The 25,187-nt window shown below is 35.7% G+C and overlaps 1 protein-coding gene across 6 annotated transcripts in view; it reads right to left on the bottom strand.

Moving 5' to 3' along the window:
- Positions 1-25,187, bottom strand: part of CEP85L (centrosomal protein 85 like) — a 206,046-nt gene that overhangs the window by 16,492 nt on the left and 164,367 nt on the right. For all 6 annotated transcript variants that reach the window (XM_070795914.1, XM_070795911.1, XM_070795912.1 and 3 more), the window contains 6 exons: positions 20,694-20,873; positions 16,850-17,002; positions 14,614-14,768; positions 11,019-11,136; positions 9,955-10,005; positions 1,258-1,362 (listed from right to left, as the gene is read on the bottom strand). In XM_070795914.1, coding sequence (XP_070652015.1) covers positions 1,258-1,362; positions 9,955-10,005; positions 11,019-11,136; positions 14,614-14,768; positions 16,850-17,002; positions 20,694-20,873 — 762 coding nt within the window. The remainder of the gene's footprint in view (positions 1-1,257; positions 1,363-9,954; positions 10,006-11,018; positions 11,137-14,613; positions 14,769-16,849; positions 17,003-20,693; positions 20,874-25,187) is intronic.

The raw sequence follows: 25,187 nt of genomic DNA, 5'->3' as shown, positions 1-25,187 counted from the left end.
CTCATCCTGAAAATTACTAATTAAAGGTAAGTTTGACTAACTTTCCAGGTGGTATTGGAAATTTCAGAAAAGCCAAATAGCCTGGGTTAATGAGGAAAATAAATTTTTTTTATAGAAGAATGCCAGCTAATAATTGTAAAAGGAATGATATAAAAATTACTCTCTTAATTGTCTAATGATTCAGATGATCGTTGGTGGATGTTAAAACCATCAAGGGAAAGGGTGTTGGCACACTGGATATTCACACACTTGCCTGAGTATCAAGCCCACAGATCTGCTGATTGCAGAGGCTAGTGTTACAACGGGAAGAATCAGTCTGTCACCACCTTAGTCCAGTGAGATCGGTATTTGTGACACTTACAGTGGGATAAGCAAACACATATAATTTGACGATGTGAAAAATACCTACAAAGTATTCATGCCAAAAAATGTTTGCAATGAGTCTAATATCCTTAGCTTTAACTTCTAGCTTACAAGAAATACAGGGGGTAGAGAATAAGATAAATGACACCATGAGGAAGCAATCAGACAAATCCAGGTATAACAAATCTGAGTCTATGACAAAAGGCTTGATTCTGTTAAGGAGAAGAAAAGAACTTTAGGTTTAAAAAGCAAAATGAAACACAACACATGGTCTTGATTGATACTGGTTTTAACATTTGGGGAAGAAAGGCAGGAATTTTTCTAAGATAGGTATTACCAAACATCAAGGAAAATTCTTATTCTTATATGGTGGGACAGTGCTGGAATGGTACTGTCCCTAATTTTTGGAGATGTATTTCTAACTATTTAGAGGAAAATGTCACGATGACAGCTCAAAAACTAAAATAAGTACTTTTTACATAACATGTCGTTAAATACAAGCCAAATATTAATATTTCATCTCATAATTAAATGAAGAAAGTGATCTGTTCCATAGATGACGTGTCTACATTTTACCTTCCTTAAGGATTTTCAAGCATAACTTCATTTATATTCAATTTATGCATCATTTTATGACTTGGGATCTAGTCTCTATGTAACAGCTGACTTTGCTGTAGTTAAGTGTATGAAATTGTTTCTAAGACAATACAAAACTAAAAGTTTGTCTTTTTATTATAATCTTATTAAGAAACCTAATGAATTTAATTATCTGGCACAACAAAATCAAGTCTTCAATTAAAAAATGATTTACAAGTATGTACAAAACAGGCATTTCCTGTAACTTAAATAGGTACTGAATCATCCTTGAAAGCAATCTGAATTTCTTCTACTCACATCAAGCAATGTTCTTAATCTCTGAAGGTTTCTTTCTTTCTTCTCCAGCTCTTCCATCATCTTTTGAGTAGTCAATTTTTCTTTAGAAAGTTTCCCTTGCATAGACTACAATAAAGAGAATTTGAAAGCAAAGCATGTTAATGCTTAAAGCATAATACAATTAGGTAGGCAACCAGGAATACTGGCTCTGAACACTTTAGATGTCCTGACTTCCCCAATCCCTTGGAAAATGAGGCCTCCACTTCTCAATTAAGTCATACTACTTCTAGAGTGGATAGAAGGAAGGAAAAGTATCATCTTTTCCAAGACTAGGAAGGAAAAGTATCATCTTTACCAAGTAAGTTTTAATTCTTGGTAAAACATATTAAATCTAAAGGTGCAGTTTAACGCTATATTACAAACAGTTTTTATTTTACTGATTCTCATTTATATACTGGGAGTGTATTAGCAAATCTATACTTGAAAAATTGAGCAGGAAAAAATCCGCCTGCAATGCAGGAGATATGGGTTCGATCCCTGGGTTGGAAAGATCCGCTGGAGGAGGAAATGACAACCCATTCCAGTATTCTTTCCTAAAAAATCCCAAGGACTGAGGAGCTTGGCAGGCTACAGTCCCTGGGGTGTCAAAGAGTCAGAAATGACTGAAGCAACTATGCATGGCACAGCATACTTGAAAAAAAAAAAATCCTTTTCTTATGATTAATAAGCTACAAGATGATAAGATCATAAGACTATCCCTGTTTTCTATTATTTGAAACACAGGTAAACATTCCTCTTGGTATACAGTATTCCAAGCAGTGAATATAATGTTGAATTCAAGCCAAAGGTCTACCGTAGGGCTTAGATAAACTAATCTCTCTCAACTCCATTATAAAATTATAAATTAAACAGACATGACACTATGGTGAGAAAATCTTGAGTATATCAAAGCAGAATACAGGATATTTTAAGAGCTCTTGGGTTATTTCAGCTTATAAATCTGATTTTCAGCAACATACCACAGAAGAACTTGTTATAAACCTTGTACTTATCAGTGACTTTTTTCTATCAACTTTTCTCCTTTTAAACCACAAGATCAATAAATATGTCTAGAGAAGAGATTTCGTTTTTTTTTTCCCTTCAGGTCTGTATTTAGTCTCAACACTAAAAATACTTCAGAATGTTGACCACCTAATTAGCACACAACCTACTTTTTCCCCCTCACATTATCTCTGGGTGGAATAAGAGAGGATGGTAGTCACCACTGGTGAGATAAGACTCTAAATATAAAATGGTTTTCTTAGTAACAGTACCTAACCTTTTTGCTTTTTTATTTCATTTGTCTGCTAAACTCTGTAAAAATACTATATTTAATAACTCAAAAGTTGGATACAAATGAATCAAGCTCTATAACAAGTACATTTTATTTCAAGGAAAAACTTGCTTTATATTCCACAAAAATGAGCTCCACAGCATAAAGTCACATGGGCTATTTGAGAATATATATTTTTGGGTACTGAAATTCCTTTGTAACTACACTTGACTGAATCAAAATCCATTTGATTGCATGATATGTTGGGATTTATTTACCTAGCCAAAAACTGATACTTACGGGCATGACAAAATTATTTGGCTGGAATCCAGAATTTATCCAAAATTTTCTTAAGATTTATGACTTTATTTTATTAATATTGTAAATAAAGGAATCACAAATAAACTACTCTAAATCTCATTTGAACAATGAAAACTGAACCCAAAACAGGTATTTTCATAACAGTGTAGACTAATTCTTTAAAAGACTAGTTTTTTATTTTTAGCATGTTGAATGTGACTAATAATTAGCTAGTAAATCTGATTAATGTGTCACCACATAAACCTAAATTTAAACCAGTGAAGAAAAAGGCAATCTTCTTCACCAGAATGAATGAGAAATGTCTGGCACTAGTGCTGTTTGTCACCAGAAGGAAAACTGAATTTGGGAACAATATTAATATCAAGCTTAACATGTTGGTTGGGTTCAAAGGCACTAGCTAGGTGGTCCTTGAACAGAGGAAAGAGTTCACAGATACATTTATTCTAATAAGACCAAATGCTGTACTACTTATAGGATAATATTAGGTGTGAGCGCTATAGCTGGCTAACAGTTAACATTTCAGCTAAAAGATTACTTCTCTATTCCAAACTACATGAAAAAGCACATGTTTAAGAAAAAAGCAAGGGCAGGGGCATTTCAGCTAAGCTTAGAATAGAATTACTAAAGTTAAAAATAAATTAATTTTTAAATGTCTACAATTTCTCTTTAAATTTCTTGTTTAATAATGATTTAAGTCTAAGTTACTAACCTAAACAGGTATGTATCACAATCATTCTTGGAGTTGAATGTGGTTTTAAACTCATTTGTTATTAATATTTTAATTTAAATATCCAGAAATGCTAACCATTTTTTTCCCCCTTAAATACAGATAGCCCAAATGAAGAAAAACCAAATGTGCCTTACTCAACGTATTCTACATACTTCACAAACCTAATTTAGGACACAATATTTTAAAAGAATCTTATATTAGCAGTTTTGTTATATAAACACACACAAGTAACCAACCTCACCTCACCCCATCCCACACACAAAAGAGCATCACAAATACATTTCTTCATATAATCATTCATTTAGCAAAAATATATCCACATCAGTGAACAAAACAATCAAAAACACTTGGTCCTTGTGGAACTTGTACTAGGAGGAAAAAGGCCAAAGAATATAAACATAATAAATATGTAAGTTATGTAGTATCACATATTAGAATTTGCCCAGTGCTTTGGAGAACAGTGTGTGGTGATGGAGGCAGGGTGGAATGTCAAATCCGAAAGAATAAGGGCTCATGGAGAGGATGACATCTGAGCAAAGTCCTGAAGGAGGTGAGAGACTGTGTCCCGTAGGTAACTAGAGAGTATGTTTCAGTCGTGTAAAGGTTCTGAGGCACACGGGTGTCTCTTCTGTGTGAGAAATAGCAAAGAGAGCTAGGATGACAGAAAATAGTAAGAGATAAAGTCATGATAAAGCTTTTGAAATAAATGTATCAGGGGGAAAAAAAGGTATTTTATTCCTCTCAAGGAGCTAATAATGCCACCATATAGTAGAGTGTAATGTACTAAAAAATTTCACTTTGGGGACAAAATTGCCAAATTGCACTTCGAGGCAACTAAGTATAAGGTGCTTTCTACAGGAGATTAGTTTCCCAACGTGCTCCAGCTTAACTCTTTTTCATTCCAGCTGCTGGTGCTGCTGCTAAGTCACTTCAGTCGTGTCCAACTCTGTGTGACCCCATAGATGGCAGCCCACCAGGCTCCCCTGTCCCTGGGATTCTCCAGGCAAGAACACTGGAGTGGGTTGCCATTTCCTTCTCCAATGCATTAAAGCGAAAAGTGAAAGGGAAGTCGCTCAGTCGTGTCCGACTCTTCGCAACCCCATGGGCTGCAGCCTACCAGGCTCCTCCGTCCATGGGATTTTCCAGGCCAAGAGTACCGGAGTGGGGTGCCATTGCCTTCTCCGTTTCATTCCAGGAAAACCCCTTAAAACAATTCTCTCCCCTAAGGCTTATCTTAATATAAGGAACAAATCAGACTAACATTTTTTTTTTTTTCACTTTGAAGTAGCCAGGATTAATGCCCAAGGCACAAACTCTGAGGTCCGACAGACATGACTTAGAATCTCAGCTGAGACTTTGGGCACACCTTTCAAAATCTAAGCAACTTCATGTATAAAAATATGCTCTTTCTTACTTTGTACGATTACTGTTGAAGTCTAGGGATAGTAAACATAAACCAGAAAGAACCGTTCCTATAACATATAATATCATCACCCAGAACCATCACTGACACCTCTTCATTTGGCAACAGAGGTTCCATTTCTCACTTTGGCCTAAGTGTGGACAAATATTAAATCACTTTCCCTCATTCTTCCATATTGATAAAAGAATTTTCAAAGTATTTTAAAACTAAGCAATAAATGATATGCAAGCCCCATAAAAATCACATTTCTTAAGGTTTCTATTTAATAATAATTAAAGACAGTGTCCAGCTCAAATTCCTTTCTTAACTATCATCTTGCTACCTGATATAACATTACAAGCCATCTGCCTGAGAGTTCTGCTTTTAGCATGATGACATGAAGAGCTACTCAGAACTAGTCCCCAAGGAAACTAGTGAAAAATCATGTAAGTGCATAAATCCTTTTAATGAGAACACATTTTAATGTGTTAGAAAAAAACAAGTAAGCCTTTTTACTTTGTATGTCCTCTGCCAAAAGATTATAATGGTAACATAAAATGGTAAGATTTCACTGGAAACAAAGTTACATGGATGAAATGTACTTTTGAGAAGTAAATAGGAAGGAAGGTAATAACGCCCAAAGAAGAACTCATTCACACTCAAGGACTGTAGCCAGGTTTATGGAAATGATGGTAAACATTCTACTGCAAAATGTCTTTTCTATTGTACACTGACAGAAGAAGAACCTTTTAAGAGGAGAAGCCAGTTTAGCTACACTGGTTTTGTGGATAAAAGGAAAGGCAGTATTTCTAAAGGATCAACTAGTAATCAAGGTATTCACACCAGTTAACAATATTACCTTGACAGCTGAACAAAACAGATACATCTGCGTTTTTATAGCACTGAATTCAATTTCAAAATTAGTATACACTTTTACATGAAGTAAAACCTTTTCTATATTCAACAACAAATACATTATAATCGGTAGAAGACTGAGTTCTCCCCAAACTTCAAAGCTGTGAATCAATAAACTTGTCACTGACCTAAATCAGTATTTATCTGACTTCTGATACACAGCACCGAAGAATTGATGCTTTTGAAATGTGGTGTTGGAGAAGACTCTTGAGAGTCCCTTGGACTGCAAGGACATCCAACCAATCAATCATAAAGGAAATCTGTCCTGAATATTCATTGGAAGGACTGATGCTGAAGCTGAAACTCCAGTACCTTGGCCACCTGATGTGAAGAACTGACTCACTGGAAAAGACCCTGATGCTGGCAAAGATTGAAGGCAGGAGGAGAAGGGGACAACAGAGGATGAGATGGTTGAATGGCATTACCGACTTGATGGACAAACTCGATGGAGTTTGAGCAAGCTCCGGGAGTTGGGGATGGACAGGGAGGCCTGGCATGCTGCAGTCCATGGGGTCATAAAGAGTCACCCATGACTGAGGGACTGAACTGAACTGAACACATCTTATAGTATAGTATAGTATAGTAAAGTCACTCAGTCGTGTCCGACTCTTTGTGACCCCACGGACTGTAGCCCACCAGGCTCCTCTGTTCATGGGATTCTCCAGCCAAGAACACTGGAGTGGGTTGCCGTTTCCTTCTCCAGGGGATCTTCCCAACCCAGGGATTGAACTCAGGTCCTCCCACATTGCAGGCAGATGCTTCACCGCCTGAATCACCAGGGAAGCCCTAAATTATGGTATGTGCTCATTATAAAATGTTTTATTTAAAAAGAATGAAGTAGTTTTGAATTTACTGACATGAAATGATCAGTATATATTATTAGATGAAAAAAAATGTACAGCACAAAACAATATTTATTATATTATCTCGCTATTTAAATACAAACATATAAAGAATCACATTTAAGTGAATGCATAGGAAAATGTCTACAAAGATACAATTTTGTAACTAGTTATCTCTGGAGTGAAGAGTAGAACAGGATAGGGAGGATGACACTTTTGTATTGCTTGGACTTTTAAATAACAAGAATGTCATTTTTACCTTAAAGGGAATAGTTAAAAAATGGAAAGAGACTATTAATATTATGTACTGGAGAGCTAAGAAAAACTAGTAACACAGAAGCATCTTATCTGACTTAGAGAATGTTTCAACTACATAGACAACTGTGTTAGAACTGACTTTCAGAGGATGCTAATGACTATTATATTTCTATGAATAATTACCATTAGTGAGTAACCTCACTCCAAACAATGACTTCACTGGCTCCTAATAAATCAAACTCTACAGACAGATTATATATTAGGGTCCAATCCCTGGAAATGAGTTTTATACCACCAAAAACTATTAAAGTTGATCAAAAGTAAAATAAATGTATGTTTCAAAGATATTTTTTAGATATTTAAATATTCCTTTGAAGGGATTTTTCTGCAGTATTCTTAAAAAATATATCCATGGGCCTAAGAACTGGGCCTAAGAACTCCTTTTTCTGCTAAATTTTCCTGTAGTAAGCATAGGCATTTTTCACTGCTTCAAGAACTTCAAAATCTTCTAGGATTTTATATCTTGACAATATTCACTTCCAAGATAATATTCACCAATGCCTGTGAAAGTACCAGAATAAAGAAAGCCGAGAATAGGGCATGATCGTAATAGCAGAATTTTGCTAGTTATTATGGTGTTTTAGGGTTAGCAAGAGAGTAAAAATAGAAAGATCACCTGAGTTTAAAACTTAACCTCTATTAAAAACAATTTTTTTTCCTAGATAGACTTATTGTGCTAACACACACACACACACACACACACACACACACACACAGAAGCGGTAGGGAGAGGAAGTAATCCAAAAGGACACATGAGTCAAACGAAAGAGCTGCCAATGCCCCAAACTGGAACAATTTGAGCAACAAAGTACAATAGTATTAAATCATAACCCAAGGTATAAAACATAGCCATGAATCCATACTGATGTACATAAACGTGGCAAAAGAGACAAACTTCCCATTATAAAAGAACTACAAGGACTTCCCTGGTGGTACAGTGGGTAAGAATCTGCCTGCCAACGCAGGGAACACAGATGCAATCCCTGGTCAGGGAAGATCCCACATGCTGCGGAGCAACTAACCCCACATACCACCACTACTAAGCCCTCCCTCTAGAATCCTCGAGCCACAACTACAGAAGCCCAGGAACTTAGAGCCCATGCTCTGCAATAAGAGAAGCCACTGCAGTGAAAAGCCCAAGCATCACAACCAAGAGCAGGCCCTGCTTGCTGCAACTAGAGAAAGCCTGCACACAGCAACCAAGATCCAGAGTAACCAAACATAAATATTTTTAAATGACTATAAAAGGTTTTCAATGCCAAAGGACAAAGCTGACCTTAATTTGCATTGAGATCATTTTTATTAGATTTACTTCTTGGAAAATGTTACCAAATAAAATAGAAATTCCTTTCACTGTTGTCCGTGATAAGTTAGATAATGGCTGAGGAAACCAACCGTTTCTCGATTTGAATGGCTTATAGAACAACTGAAGGAATACACATTAAAAAGTATAACCTCTGTGAATCAATCCAGTAAGTCCACATACTTGCTGAACTGGACTAGTATTTGATCACACTGATAGATCACTTAACATGGTCAAAAGACAAAGCAGACTGTCCATAAATTCTGATGTTCAAACCACTTATGTAATTCTTTTTTATCTCCAGCTTTGAGAATACTCCTATCAGGAGATATAAAAATAAAAATGTATTCAGCATAACTTGTCCAATGGTTTCCTATCACCTGAAGAATAAAACACGAAGACGTAATATCCCCTTGTGTGATCTGGCCCCGGGCTACTTTCTCCCACTGGTCAGCTCTCGCTGGGTCTCACAAGCAGGGCTCTCCACACCAGCTGCCTTCCTGTTCGTCAGGGAGCACACTCAGGGCACTGGCTGCTCTCTCTGCCTGGAATGTTCTTCCCCTGGTTAACTCCCTGCAAATCTATGTCCAAATGTGACTTACTAGGGGAAAACTTCATGGACACTGTATCTAATGCAACATGATCTGTCATTGCCCTCTGTTTTTTTTTTTTAATAATTTATTTTTTAATTTTTTTTTTTTAATAATAGCACATATTTCTTCTTGGAGCTTCCCTGGTGGCTCAGTTGGTAAAGAATCTGCCTGCAACACGGGAGACGTGGGTTTGAACCCTGGGTTGGAAGATCCCCTGGAGAAGGGAACAGCTACCCACTCCAGTATTCTGGCCTGGAGAATTCCACGGACTGGATAGTCCATGGGGTCACAAAGAGTCGGACACGACGGAGAGACTTCCACTTCACTTCTCTACTTGGCATTATACTTCCATTTCTCCAACTCACCCCACTAAAATGGCCAGGGACTTGCTGATGAACCTCTGGTGCTAAGAACAGTACCTGGCATATATGCAGGGGCTCAGTAAATATTGGGCAAATCAATAAAAGAATGAAAATCCACTTAATCTACAAATTTTGGTTTGTATTATGGGTCAGACACCCTAAGCTCTAGACAGTAGGTGATCTACAGTAGTCTCCACACTATGAAGAAAATAAGTAGGAGGAACAGACACAAATATGCAGTGTTATACTTTGATAACACAGAAAACAACATATAGAATTAGTAGGAGGGGTGGGTTCTTGCCCAGTCACAATGAACTAAAAACAGTCCGTTGTCTTTAAATAGCACATCACTGATGGTCTTACTCAAATGTGTTCTCAGTAGTAGAGACAGACTACAGCCAGTTGAAAAGAGGCAAGGTAAGGAACAGAGAACAATTTTTTGAAGAAATGATTTACCAAGAATCATTTTCATTCTAAAAAACTGAAAGATTAATATTAAAGAATTTATAATGTCATCTCCAGTGTTATTAATATTTTTACACAAAACATATATGCTTTTATATTTTTAGATATGTAATTGAGCATACAGCTTGATTAAAAATGTACAAAATATTCCTTACCTGAATTTCCAAAATCATTCTGTCAATCTCATCTTGTTGGCTATCTATTATCTAGAACACAGGAAATATATCAGTCTGAATCAAATTTTTTTTTCATTTCTTTTTTAGAACTACTAAATTTCAAGAAAACAAAAGCACACAGAATCATGAATTTTTTTTTTAAAAATCAAAATGTGATTTTTTTTACAGAAGTATTTATACAAAGTATCCTTTAAATAGCCATATGATTTAGATCACACGTAAACAAAACTGCGAATGCCTTACTCTAGTTCTTGATAAACCTTTAATCTTTACATTTTATAAAAACAAATTTGAGGAACTTCCCTGATGGTCCAGTGGCTAAAACTCTGTGCTCCCAAAGCAAGGGAGCCGGTTTTGATCCCTGGTCAGGGAATTAGATGGCACCCCAACCAAGAGTTTGATGCCACACCTAAGGATCCTGTGAGCCACAAATAAGACCTGGCACAACCAAATAAATAAATATTTAAAAAAATAGGAAGTTTGAAACAGATTTTGAATAATTTAGGAAAGAAAAAGATATCCTTTTGTTTTTGCTAAGAAATAACATAACTTCTTTAGTTTGGATTTAATTTACAGTTACTTAAATTGCTATTTTCTTTCCTAATAAAGACATTCAAACTAAAAATTCTATAAAAGCTGCTACTGCTGCTGCTGCTGCTGCTAAGTCGCTTCAGTCGTGTCCGACTCTGTGCGACCCCATAGACGGCAGCCCACCAGGCTCCCCCGTCCCTGGGATTATCCAGGCGAGAACACTGGAGTGGGCTGCCATTTCCTTCTCCAATGCATGAAAGTGAAAAGTGAAAGTCAAGTTGCTCAGTCGTGTCCGACTCTTAGCGACCCCATGGACTGTGTAGCCCACCAGGCTCCTTCGTCCATGGGATTTTCCAGGCAAGAGCACTGGAGTGGGGTGGCATTGCCTTCTCTGTAAAAGTTGCTAAATATTAGTAAAAATATAAATCAAATAAAGTAAATAAGTTATATATATGCACACACATATCTACAGATTTTACTGTCAAAGTTCACTATCAAAGATATGTACTGACCTTATTGGCATTTTCATTTTGTTGTCTCAGGTTATCATTTTCATTCTGAAGCTGTTTTGCATCTAACATGGGAAGGCGAATTCCATCTTCAAGGCATCTTTCTACTTTTTGCTGCAAACTGTTTTAGAGAGACATAATTGTATGAAGAAAATAAGCTCTATGTGCTGATTTTGGTAGATGACTTCAACATAAATGAAGTCTCTTCTTAGGGTCTACAATATATTTTAGGCAAGCAATAATAAAAACCTACAGAGAGTAGATGAATAAGTTTGAGTACTTATATTTCTTACAAGTAAAAAATATAATGGAGGTTGATCATCTTTTCAGAAACAGCAAATGTGAGACCAGATTCAAGACCAGATTTGCTTAGTATGTGAAATCCTTAGGCCCTAGCAAAGTCCCGCATGACCTAATCTGAGCTCCGCGATCTAAACTGTGTTCTTTCCCTCCTTCCCAAAAGGCGAGCTCCTTGATTAAGATGACTGTGGTAGGGAGCCTAAGAATATGGATGTATGTCTTTTGCCCTTCATTTTGAGTTCAGCAGCAGTTTGTTTGTAAAGATATCTGTTACTTAAATCAGCAGAATTACATTTCTCCTTCATGAGTGAAAGCAACAATCCAGTCCCTTTTTATAATAATCTGCATTTCTATCAACAGCTTTTTAAAATTTCCTTCAGCATTCTTATTAACTTCATTCTGAACCTGGGATGTAGTAGACTGGAAAGGTCAGTTTCATTGTTTATTCCTTTAGGGAATTCTCTTGATCTTTTAATTGGGAGTGGTTCCTTTGCTTCTGCATTTTACTTATACTTCTCTAACTGTATGAGTTTAGGAGAAACAGTTACCTAAAGGTCTTGAAGGGCTGTTTTGTGGGAGTATCTCTGTGAAGTCTGTTTGAATATAATTTTTTTGATGCAAGGGCTGTTTTTAGTATGGATTCCTACCATGTCTTTCCTCAGTGTGTGTTGGCCCAACAGGTATGATTGGTGTGGTGGTGACCAGAATCTGTACTGGATGTTGAGTGGGGCCTCCTCTTTGAAAAGCAATAATCTTATACATTTATTATGTGACATAGCAATTCCTCATGCTATGCTTGGCACAGAATTGCATTTATGAGGAAACAATAAAAGGAAGCCCCTCTGGTATATTAAGAAAAAAAGATAAGGGCAGGGGGGTAGGTGTTAGCTTTGAGAAAGGAAGAGTAGTATTTAGGTTAAAAGAAACAACGACCCAAAACAAAACAAAACAGCAAGACACCTAGAAATAGTTTTTCTTTAGCATGTAGTCATAGTCAAGAGTTGCAGCCTACTAAAAGAAACAGAATTCCTTTAATGTGGATTTTTATATTTTCACTATTTTCCTCTTTCAACTAGTATGGCTGTCATGTTTTGTCTCCCCTTCCATATGCCTCATAAAGAAATGCCATATCTAGCCTGTGGACAAAGAATTGACAGTCAGAAATAGTACAATGAGGTATTCGGATGTGTTCATAAATAATGGCACCAGAGAAGTTTTTACATATTATAAATATACTGTACGGCTTTGTAATATACTGTTACTTGTCATAAAAGTATCTGCTTTTTCAGTCTAAGAGTGAAAAAATATGTTATTTCTATCTCAGAATGTTTTTGTCCCAATTCAGTGTTAAGGTACTATTTCTATGTATTTATTACAAACATTTCAAGAAAAATAAATTACATCAAAACTGTTAAGGCTTATCATTAAGAAGAAAACAAAAGAGTCAGTGATGTGGAAGGAAAAATGTACTCTGTCATGTAAAAATAGCAAAAAGTATTCCTTCACGTACACATTCTCATTTTGTTTATGTTATGAAGCATGCTCATTTAGAAAAGTGATACATCTCTTGAACAGCAAAGGTACCAACTACTGCGTAACTGTGAATCCCTTCCACATATTTTACTTAAGATTTTCATTTCCAAGTGAAAAACGTTTGCCTCATTTTTAAATCCCAAAAGCTCTTACATATTCACAAAGCAGGAAACTTGGAAATAGAATATAAAAACAGATCAATGTAATGATATAATTTATAGTCACATAATACATCTTAAATTCTTCTGAAACTTAAGGAATACTAACTACATCATATAGTTGAGGAAACTGAAATAACATTCCTACCCCCAAAGTCAGGTGACACTATAGGCATACAAGTACTGAACAATTTTAGAACACCTTCTCTGGTCCTTTATGTTTGTTAGAAATCAAGAGAAATTTCCTGGGATGATGTCATCTCAGGATCAAGATACTGAAGATATGGAAAATGAATTCTGAAATGCACTAAACTAAATCTTTCCAAATCAAGAATACCAAGCTCAATGTTCTCCAAAAGCATAATGAAAGAGAAAATCAAAATAAAAGAGAAGGTATAAAATCATATCAAATATGTAAAAACACACAATGGAACAAAACAAACATTCAAATTATTTTCAGGTGTTCCTAGTTCTACTCACAAAAACACAGCTTGAATTTATGACTGTAACACTATAAAACAGAACAAATGCATTATCCCTTGGCCTTTTGTCGTAAGATTAAAGAAAGATATGTGGTTGAATTAACAGAGGTCAGGAAGCTGTTTTGAGACTAGAGAATAGGATATAAGGAGTGGAGTAATAAAAAGAAATTTAAGATCAAGAAAGCAGAAAACAGGAGAAAAATAAAGGTAGAGTCAAAGGTGTATGGATTTTTTTGAAGCTGAGATTAGAGACACTGACGACTGAATTGTCCTAGAAATCAGAGGTTTTCTGCACTGAAATCCAAGGGGAAAATGTAGATGAGACATATTTAAGACTTAGAAAATAGTAGTAAAGCAATATTAACATAGAATTATCTGAAGGATTTTGACTAAAAAAGTTTGGTTGAGTTATACATAATTGATACAAGCATTAAGAGTGTCTTTCTCAAATTCAGTTTTTTGTTGCTTTGTTGTTTTCCTCTTTAAGATAGTTTTACTACTAACAGTTGATCATCTATTAAGGTTTTTTAACTTCTAAAAAACAGAGTATATGTAGATGAATATACTGCCTCGTTCTCTAGGTTTTTCAGGAATCTAATATCAATTTTCATTTACATTAACAAAATATGCAAGCAAATAATATGCACTGTAGTTCTAACTATATTAAATTAGAAGAGTCCTGTGAGGCAACAGAATGTGAGAAAACTTGGAAGGTGCCTGGCAAAGAGCCACAGCTGTTACTCTGCGGTCAGGTGAAATGGGACCAGTTACTCGGACGGTCCCATTAAGGGGAGCAGTCCGGCTGCCCCGCTTTTTGTTATTTAGAATTTTTACTTTTTCTTTGACAAAGCCATGAGATAAAGGGTTTGTGTTAATGCTTCCTGTTTTCAACTGGTGTCTTTTTTAATATTCTCATCTAAAATCGTCTAAAACCAAGATGTCAGTACACTGGATCAAATAAACTGCAACTGAGACAATCTGTTTCGATGACATAATACTTTTGGTTATCAACAGTACATCTTTAAGAAAAATAGTAGAGCACCAATTATAAATTAATGCATTTTAAGTGAAAATGCTCTTTGAAAAATAAAGAATAATATAAAAGGATTACTGAGGGTTTCTTACCTCTGAACTGTAGTTACCAACTCCTTTTCTTTCTTTTTCTGGCATATTAGCTGTGCCTCTTTTTCTTGATACTGTTTTTTGAACTCTTCAAGCTTTTTTTCCACATCTATCAAAGTCTCTTGCAAACTCTTGTTTTTTTCTTCTAGAACTTGAAGCTAAAGAGAAATTTTTTAAAGTTCATAACACAAAGAATATTAAATGTGTTCCTACTAGAAATCGATACCAGGCTCTCAAGAGTTAGTGGACTGATTGTTAAAATCACACTATCTTCATCTCATGTAAAGCACTTAACACTTTATCTCTTTCTTTGCATAAAGGGAGCCTAGAGAATGGGATTATGAAGAGGAGAATACAGTCAGAAATTTCTGGAAGCCATAGAGAGAAAGGTGAATAATCTCAGCTTGGGGGTATAATTCTATTTTTAATTGTGGCAAAATATATGTAACAAAATCTACCATCTTAATAACCATTTTTAAGTGTACAATTCAGTAGAGTTCAGTACATTCACATTGTCGTAAACTAATCACCAGAACTCTTTTCATCTTGCAAAATAAACTTTCTATCCATTAACAACTCTCCATCTACATCTCCCCTCAACCCCTGGTAATCACCCTTTGACTTTCTGTCTTTATATCTCTATGAATTTGATTACTTTAGGTACCTCATACCTATTTTTCTCTGATTCATTTATCTTTAATCTATGTATCTTTGTGATTGGCTTATTTTACTTAGCAAATGTCCATAGGTTCACCCATGTTGTAGTTGTGTAAGAAAGTTGTTTCTTTTTAAGGCTATAATGTATGTATACATCACAGTTTGATCATCCATTCGTCCACTGATGGACACTTGAGCTGCCTCTACATTCTGGGTATTGGAAATAACGCTGTTATGAACACACATTGTGAATGAACATCTGTTTGAGACTCTGCTTTCCATTATTTTTAGCATACACCCAGAAGCGGAATTAATGGAGCATATAATAATTCTGTTTTTAATATTTTTGAGGACTGCCATATGGTTTACAATAGCGGCTGCACCATACTACATGCCCACCAACAGTGCACGAGGAATTAGAATTTCTCCACGTCACCACCAATGCTTGTTACTTTCCGTTTTTTGGGTATTAGCCATCCTAATGGGTATAATGTGGTATGAACACACATTTTACAATCTACGGTCCTGTGTGTTCCTGCTCAAACCCTTGTGGATCCTTCTTTAGTTCCTTCATGATATCACCCTCTCTTAGTTTTACAACTTATAAATTAATGTAAACAGAGAATGTGCTATAGGTCTAAAGTCTACAGAATGATACACCACGGATTAGATCAACGATTCTCACCCCTCCACTCCCTGCAGCAGACACTTGGAAAAGTCTGTAGACATTTTTGGTTTAGAGGGAAGGGAAGGAGCAGTGCCACTGGCATCCGGTAGATAGAGGCCAGAAATGTTGTTAAGCGTCCTTTAACGCCCAGGATAGAGTCAAACAACAAAATACTACTTGCCCTCAAGTACCAATAGCATGAAGACTGAAAATCCCATGATCAGAAAGATTTTGAGAAAAGACTTAAGAGTAGGTTTAGATATTAGCAAATGTCCACAACACATTTAACACATTACAGATTTGGACTACTCCGAATCTGTAGCATTTACAAGTAAGGCCTCAAGAGGAAAGGCCTCTCCAGAGTTGGTAAAAGGACTTTGGATGAGATATTGCTAAGAAAGGAAAACAGTCAGGAGTCAGAGGAGTGAAGGGAGGTCATAGATTAAAGTATAAGAAAGAATTTATGGAAAGATTAAGAAGAATGATGAAAACAAGACAAGTATCTAGAAAGATAGTCCAAAAAGGTCTTGTTAAGCCTCGGTGGCTCCCAGAGAATACTGGGGAAAGTCAGAACTGAGGAGCATGTGGTGTGTGCATGGAGTGGGGTGTCAGTGGCTTAGAAACTATAGAGTAGAACAGTGAGAGAGTTAAGACACAGGTTCATTGGCAGGAAACCACGTATTAATTAAGAACAAGAAAGAGCTATTCATGCTTAAATGAACAAAGTTTCTAATTAAAGTTAATCCTAAAAACAGCAAGTAAGCACACAGATTTAACTTACAATTAGCTAAATATACAACCCAAAATGTTAATACAAAATGAATGAAAAACTATAAATTTCAGATGTCAAAAGAGTCAATTCAAAAAAGAATATGTTTTCTGCCATTTAAAGATCAGCATTTTATTTCACGTTACCTGTAGACTCTGACTCTGCACATCATCAAGAGTTGGAAGATCAGCCAGATACTTTTCCAAGGTCTCAATTCTTCTCTGCTTTTCTTTATTCTGTTCAGACTCCTTCTGGCATTTCTTCTTCAAGCTACTAATGTATCTATCTCTGGTTTTAAGCTAAAGAAAAAGATTAAGAATCTTTAGTGGTTTCGTGTCAAAAAATAATAATATTATTGTTATTATATAAACATCCTAATCTTAGGCATCACTGAATTCTCCAGCAGTTTCAGATATAGCTAACATCACTTCCAACTTACGTATGAGTTACCTTATTTCATAAATTCTAAGATTCACATTTTTGCAAATTCTCATATCACTGAAATTAAGAGTTTGGGAATGTTTATTTGCTTTACAAATGATGATGTCCTATAAACTGCAGTTAGCCAGGCTGCATGAATGATATAGATTTTACTGTCTGTATATGTGCAAATTTAGTCAAGACTATTCATATGTCATTTCAACAGTATTATGTACAAGTTGAAATAGTGCTAAGTTTAAATGACATTTAAAATACTTTTGAAATGTTACATTATAGTTTGGCATTGAAAAACCAATTTATTTTGGCATTGTTTCTGTCTTGGTACCCAGAAAAACAGAAACAGTTTCAGGGCATAATTCTGAAATCAGTTAAGCAAGTATTCATCTCTGGAATGATGATTTTACTTTATTTCTTGCAAAGTTATGTGCAATGTTTTATGTGAATTAAGAAAAGGAGATATCTATAAGTAATTAAAGCTGTTTTGTTACTTACAAAGGAATTGCTTATCGTGTACTAAATAAAGCAATGCAATCAAAGCCAGGACACTTACCAAAATGATCAAATACTTAAGAACAAATAATGGGACTAGTGAGAGTAACCCATAGCTCAAGCAAGACTGTTGCTAAAGCACTGTGTCAAACTGAACTTGCAGCGTATTTTCCTTCCAAAAATTATATAAAATAAAAACGTACCTTATCATTAATGCCACCCTAGCACTGATGAAATACGTTAACTGAACACCTACTAGAGAACATATACAATTCATAATACTAGTAAATCCCAATTTGTACAGGTTGAACCTCAGATTTTTATGTGCTATTTGTTTTTGCCTTTCCACCTGAAATATACAAATCTTTAGATTCTGTAGAGATACTACTGCTACAACTCTTTCATACTCAAGGTCAATTAAAAACAAAGCATATACAAATAGTTGCCTAAAAAGTAAACTCTAGACTATGTTTGCTTTAAATTGCCTGTCTTTCAGACATTTAATATTATTTCACAAGCTTACAGGGTTCTAAAATAACTTTATAGCCTTTTCTCATATTCACTATGGAAATAAGTAGTAATTAGTAGTATAATGGATTACTCTTCCAAATTTTATAAAAGCTAATGCTTGGCCACAATCTAGTTTCTTTTGTGCTTTATCTAATTTCTTTCAGGTCCAATGTATAACAACTTTTATTAAAACAATTTCAATTAGAAAAACATCACATCCTATTTCATCTATTTATTCCATTAATAAAATTAGGAGCCACTTAGTTCTTTGGGTAAGGAGCAACACTGGTAAAATAGACAAATCCTACTATGTGCTGGGGCTTTCTTAGGACTAAAATCAAGGTACTGGTGTGACAATTTAACTTGTTCTCTATCAGAACTTACGGATGTTGGCACTGGTTGTGACCTAAAAAGACCACACAATCCTGTTTTTGCCTTAGCAAATGACCCTGTAAGTTACATAAGTAACCAGTCTACTTTTACTGCATGCTCCCTAATTCACACTTGATTGTTTAACTGTCTTAAATGTGACATTATTGTGACCTCAGACAGGAGCCACTAGAATAATTTAGTCATGTTGTCTTCTACCATGCAAAGGCATCCTAGGTAACTTCGTTTTCTCTGGTTGGTCAACTCTCTTCTTTGCTATCATGTCAGGCTTGCTGCTCTGGATCACAGATCTTGGCCAATACTTGATCACACATTATCTCTGTTGTCTGTGACCACAAGCAGCTGACCACACATAATTACTGGATCTAGTTTTCTTGTTGTCTTTACCGTGCTGACTGATGAGTTCTCTATTTTCTGGTTTCTGTTTATTTAACTTTCAAGTTTTCTGTTTCACATTAATAGAGGTCACTGAATTTTGAACTCCAGTGATTACCTATGGGTAAATGAATTGATGCTTTCAAACTGTTGGGGTGAAGAAGACTCTCTAGAGTCCCTTGGACTGCAAGGAGATCAAACTAGTCAATCTTAAAGGAAACCAACCATGAATATTCAAATAATTGGACAGACTGATGCTGAAGCTCCAATATTTTGGCCATCTGAGGCCAAGAGCCAACTCACTGGAAGAGACCCTGATGCTGGGACAGATTGAAGGCAGGGGGAGAAGGGGACAACAGATGAGAGGGTTGGATGGCATCACTAACTCAGTGGACATGAGTTTGAGCAAACTTCAGGAGATGGTGAAGGACAGGGAAGTCTGGCAAGCTGCAGTCCATGCAGTTACAAAGAGTCGGACATAACTTAGTGACTGAACAACAGCAACAAAAAATGAAAAGAAAAGAAAAGAAAAGGGAAAGTGTTAGTCACTGAGTCATGTCTGACTCTTTGTGAGTCTATGGATTGAAGCCCGTCAGGCTCCTGTGTCCATGGAATTTTCCAGGCAAGAATACTAGAATGTGTAAATTCCCTTCTCCAGAGGATCTTCCCAACCCAGGGACTGAACCTGGGTCTCCTGCATTGCAGGCAGATTCTTTACTGTCTGAGCTACCAGGGAAGCCATCAAATGACACAATGCTAATAAATCTTTCTTATTTCAGTTATAAAAAGATAAGATTTTTCTTTCAAGAAGGTATTACACAATACTGACATCATTCCTAGAAAGCAATAGGAGAGTCCCATTTTAGAAGAAATTTACAGATTTATTTTTCTTTATTTTAAATACAATTATCAGAACAAAATAAATTAGGGAAAAAGTATTTTCCTCTAATTTTTTTATAAATTATTATTAGAACCAAGGCAGCAAACAAAGAGTTAAATTATCTTGAATTTTACTTCTAGCTTTTCAACAATTTCTATCTACCATGTAAAATGTCAAATTTTGGGGGGAAGACAAAAAATTTTAGCTCATGTGTGTGTGTGTATATACACACGTGTATATCTATACTGACTCAAAAATATCAATGAGTTCCTTATCAATAGTGCCAATCTTGTCTACAGAAAATTATGGTGACTGCCTTAAGATCACCTGAATGGGAGGTTAGCTAATAGAAGAGTAAGTTGAGTGTAACAAGAGAAATCTAAAGCCAATATAATGGAATGAGATGAAGTATGTGAAAATAATAAAGGCAGAAAGGTCAAATAAATGTACAGATACATTGTGTATATATAGGCATTTGGCTTTCACTACTTATTCTATTCAAGGGCTTCAGCTTAAATAACTTGAAGTCATGTGCTTCTGAAAGAAAGACCACTTTTATTTCATTTAGCAGTCCTTCATACCACACATGACAAAGATACAGGATCCAAAAAGGAAAAGGAGAAAAGTTATTGGTGTCAAATCTCAGCATAGGCAACTAAAAAGAGCTTTACTATTATTTAGAAAGACATAATATAATATACAATGGTGTTTTTGTTTCTCAAAAAAAAAAAAAAAAAAAAGCCTGGATTTTTGTAGATAGCACAGGGTTTCTCAAAGTTACTGTAAAACTATTCACTTTAGAATAATAAACTTGGTAAGATACCTGGCATACAGTAGATAACAAAAAAAAATCATATGCTGAAGGAATGCCCTTGGCCTTATTTAACTTTATTAAAAATACCTACCTTTTCCTCCAGTTTCTTCTTCTCTTCACTAAATTGGCTTATTCTTTGTTTGAGAAACTGATTGAGCTGTAAAACTTCTTTCTCAGTAGATGCAAGCTTTTGCTCAAGTTCCTCGTGCTGGGAATGGGATGCTGACTGGTCTGAAAATGGAGTCTGGAGGGAGGTGTTCTCATATTGTGGCTATTCAGAAAGAGAAACACACAGGCAAGGCTTTACAAGTTTACTTGTCCTGAACCAATGGAAAGACATTGGAAATGAGGGACAGAACAAAGAGCATCACAAGCCTTTAATGACAGACCTCAGCAAATCCCAGCTCTCCTGCTTCTCAGTTATGTGCCATGATCAATTCAAATTACCTACCATGGCCAAGTTACACGAAGTTTTAGCACAAAGCAGAAGCTAAATAAAAAGTAGTTATTATTTGGTTAAAAGGCATAATTAGAGTGTAAAAAGTACATTATAAAGAAGTAAAAGTTCTGGGGAAATGAAGACTAAAGAAGTCTTTTCTCACAGGTGATCATTTTTAGCTCACAGGTGATCATTTTTAGCTAACAGGTAAATGAGACATCCCTAATAAAGTTAATACATACCAATAAATACATATCAATAAATATTAATAGAGTATTTCCCCTAACCAGAAAGTAAGGGTCATGAAATCAGGAATTTTTGTTCATCTTAATTGTTCTTATATCCCTATTTCATAGAGCAGTGACTGAGCACAACATGAGTTAAAAAATAATTGCTAAATGAACAAATGTATTATTCTCTTCATGAGCAAGGCTTTGAGGGAGAGTCAGACAAGATCTGAATGAGAGAAGATAAAGGCAAATGATACATCTGATAAGAGGTTAATATCCAAAATACATAAAGAACTCATACAACTCAACATCAAGGGGAAAAAAAAGAAAAAACCCAATTAAAAAATGGACAGAGGACCTGAAAAAATTTTTTCAAAGAAGACATACAGGCACATGAAAAGATGTTCAACATCACTCATTGTTGGGGAAATGCAAATCAAAGCCACAGTGAGACAGACCTCATACCTAGCAGAATGGCTATCATCAGAAAGACAACAAATAACAAGTGCTGGCCTTTCTTCTTCAATTTTTAACAAAAGGAAGAAGGGTCTTTCACATTTGGGTTTTTTCCATGCAAGCCTGTTAACTACAGGTTGAAATTTTGGTATAAGATATTGTAAGTACAAACCACTCTTTGGTTCTAGTAATTCTACTATTGAAACAACTGGGGAAGTTTGAATTTTAGGATAAAGACCTGGTTCTCATTTTCCACCTATGAGATTTGGCAATGTCTAGTTCTCAGGTCATTTTGATTGTAAGGTTATTCAAAGTTTTTAATAGGCAAACAGCATTTACTTCTCAAGAGTTGTATTTTTTATCTGTAAATTAATTTAAAAGGTATTTTATTTCAAAAATATACTTTTTAAACCTAGAATACACAGAATATTAAAAGCATAATTTCCTTTTTTAAATATACTAAGGAGTTAGGATGAACAAGTTATGGACCCCAAAAATGTGCAAATACAAAATGCTGTGCATAAAAAGTAATGTTTATAAATCCAAGGAAAACATTCCTTTGCTACTCTTCACAGAAATAGAATAAACAATCCTGAAGTTTGTGAGGATCCAGAAAAGACTCTGGACAGCCAAAGCAATACTGAGAAAAAGAACAAAACCAGAAGCATCACACTCCAGATTCCAAATTACCCTACAAATCACCATAATAAAACTGGTACTGGCACTGACACACTGACCACTGAAACCGAATGGAGAGCCCAGAATTAGACTCTAAAATACGATGTCTGCTAGTATTCAACAGGGGCCAAGAGCGCCCAGTGGGTATGGTGCTGGGAAAACTGTAGAAACACACGCAGAACAATGAAAGTAGGCCCCTGCATCACATGACTCAAAAAATTAACATAAGACCTGATACCATAAAACTCCTAGAAGTCATCGATATTTGTCTTGGCAATGACTTTTTTCTTACATAATGCCAAAAGGACAAACAGCAAAAGCAAAAATCAACAAATGAGACTAATCAAACTAAAAAAGAAGTGCAGTAAAAGAAACAATTAACAATGAAAAGACAACCTACTGACTGGGAGAACATTCTACAAACCCCGTATCAGATAAGGGGGTTAAAATCCAAAATATATAAAAGACTCATTCAACTTAACAAAAGACAACCTGATTTAAAAATAGGCAGAAGAACTAAACAGACATATTTTCAAAGAGAAAATAAAAATGGCCAACAGACATGTGAAAAAATGCTCAACATCACATCAGGGAATGCTAATTATCAGAGAAATTCAAATCAAAATCAAAATAATATCTTACCTCCCACCTGTTAGAATGGTTATCATAAAGAAGACAAGAGATAAGTGGTGCTGGAAAGGATGTGGTGGAAAGGGGACCTTAAACATGGTTGGTGGGAGTATAAATTAGCGTGGCCATTACAGAAAACATGATGGTTCCTCAAAAATATAAAAAAACAAATCTACCACAGGATCCAGCAATTTCATCTCTGGATATACACCCAGAAGAAAACATGATTTCTACAAGATACATGCACTCCCATAGTTATCATAGGAGATCTAACCAGTCCATTCTGAAGGAGATCAGCCCTGGGATTTCTTTGGAAGGAATGATGCTAAAGCTGAAACTCCAGTACTTTGGCCACCTCATGCGAAGAGTTGACTCACTGGAAAAGACTCTGATGCTGGGAGGGATTGGGGGCAGGAGGAGAAGGGGACGACAGAGGATGAGATGGCTGGATGGCATCACTGACTCGATGGACGGGAGTATCAGTGAACTCTGGGAGTTGGTGATGGACAGGGAGGCCTGGCGTGCTGCGACGCATGGGGTCGCAAAGAGTCGGACACAACTGAGTGACTGATCTGAGCTGATTTACAACAGCCAAGATAAGGCCACAATCCCAACATTCATCAACGTATGAATGGATAAAAGATGTAATATACAATGGAGTTTATTCAGCCATGAGAAAGGAGGATATCTTCACACATATACAGATCTTGGGCACATTATGCTAAATGAGATAAATCAGATAAAGAAAAGCAAGTACTGTATGATACCACTTATTCGTGGAATCTAAATAAATTAAACCTGTAATAAACAGAGAGAACCTTCTTACCAGAGATCATGAGAAGGGGTGGAGCACCCACAGAGGATAAGAGTGTGGTGTTTAAGGGTAAAATTTCAACAAGCAGTAAATATGCCACAAGTAGTTAATGCACAGTATAATGAATACAGATAATAATATTGTACTATAATTATGTAATGTGATAAATACCACTAAAATAGCAATCATATTACATATAAATGTACCAAAGCAACATGCCATACACCTTAAACACACCGTGCGTGTGTGCTTAGTAACTTAGTCGTGTCTGACTCTTCTGTGACCCCATGGACCGTAGCCTGCCAGGCTCCTCTATCCATGGGAATTCTCCAGGCAAGAATACTGGAGTGGGTGTCCAATCCCTTCTTCAAAGGATGTTCCAGACCCAGGGGTGAAACCCAGATCTGGGTTGCAAGTGAATTCTTTGCCCTCTGAGCCACAAGGGAAGCCCAAACTCATTCCATATTACATGTCAAATTTGTTCAATAAAATATAAAGAAAAATAAAAACTTCCTTCACTAAGGAGAATTTATTGTATTAGTTGTTACTTCTAAACCTTTGCCATTTTATTCACTCTGTATCAATCTACTGAAAAAAATTTATATATTTATTGTATCCATTTAGTATTGGAGGGGGTTCCTTGCATTCCCTTTTATTAATTGCACTTACCTTTTTTTAAAAAGATTGTTTTGATGTACACCATTGTTAAAGTGTTTACTTAATTTGTTACAACATTGCTTCTGTTCTGTGTTTTTTGGGGGTTTTTTTGGCCACCAGTCATGTGGGATCTTAGATCTCTGACCAGGAATTGAACCTGCATTGGAAGGTGAAGTCTTAACCACTGGACTGCCAGAGGAGTCTCACACTTATCTTTTAAAATGAATTTCTCAACAATATTTTAATTCCCCCACATAATTTAAAATTCTTATAATATTTTTAGCAACCCCATTTTCCTTATATTTCTATCTGTCCTTGCAGACTGACTTAGAGAGCCCTCTACTGGTCTGATGCTATGTGTCAAAAAACATTTTCTTTAGCTTGCAGACAGATATTGAGTTTTATGTTTTTTGGTAATATTAATTGTATAATTCAAGTAAAACCTTTATTCAGAATAACGAAGTTATAAGGGGAAACTGCATGGTTCTATTAAAATACCCTTATCAAAGCTAATTATACTACTTAAGTAGTACAGAAATACCACTTTCAAATAACTGAACACTATTAATCTCAGTATGATAGAGACTTTTAGATGACATCACATAATAACAAGCTATTTGATGTATTAGTAACTGAAGTATGACAAACAAGCTGGAATCTCTATGTTAAGTGCCTCTGCCG

Source organism: Bos indicus, chromosome 9, assembly GCF_029378745.1.
Source record: "Bos indicus isolate NIAB-ARS_2022 breed Sahiwal x Tharparkar chromosome 9, NIAB-ARS_B.indTharparkar_mat_pri_1.0, whole genome shotgun sequence".
NCBI lineage: Eukaryota > Metazoa > Chordata > Mammalia > Artiodactyla > Bovidae > Bos > Bos indicus.
Note: the sequence above shows the minus strand (reverse complement) of the source record. Positions and strands in the feature narration are given on the sequence as shown.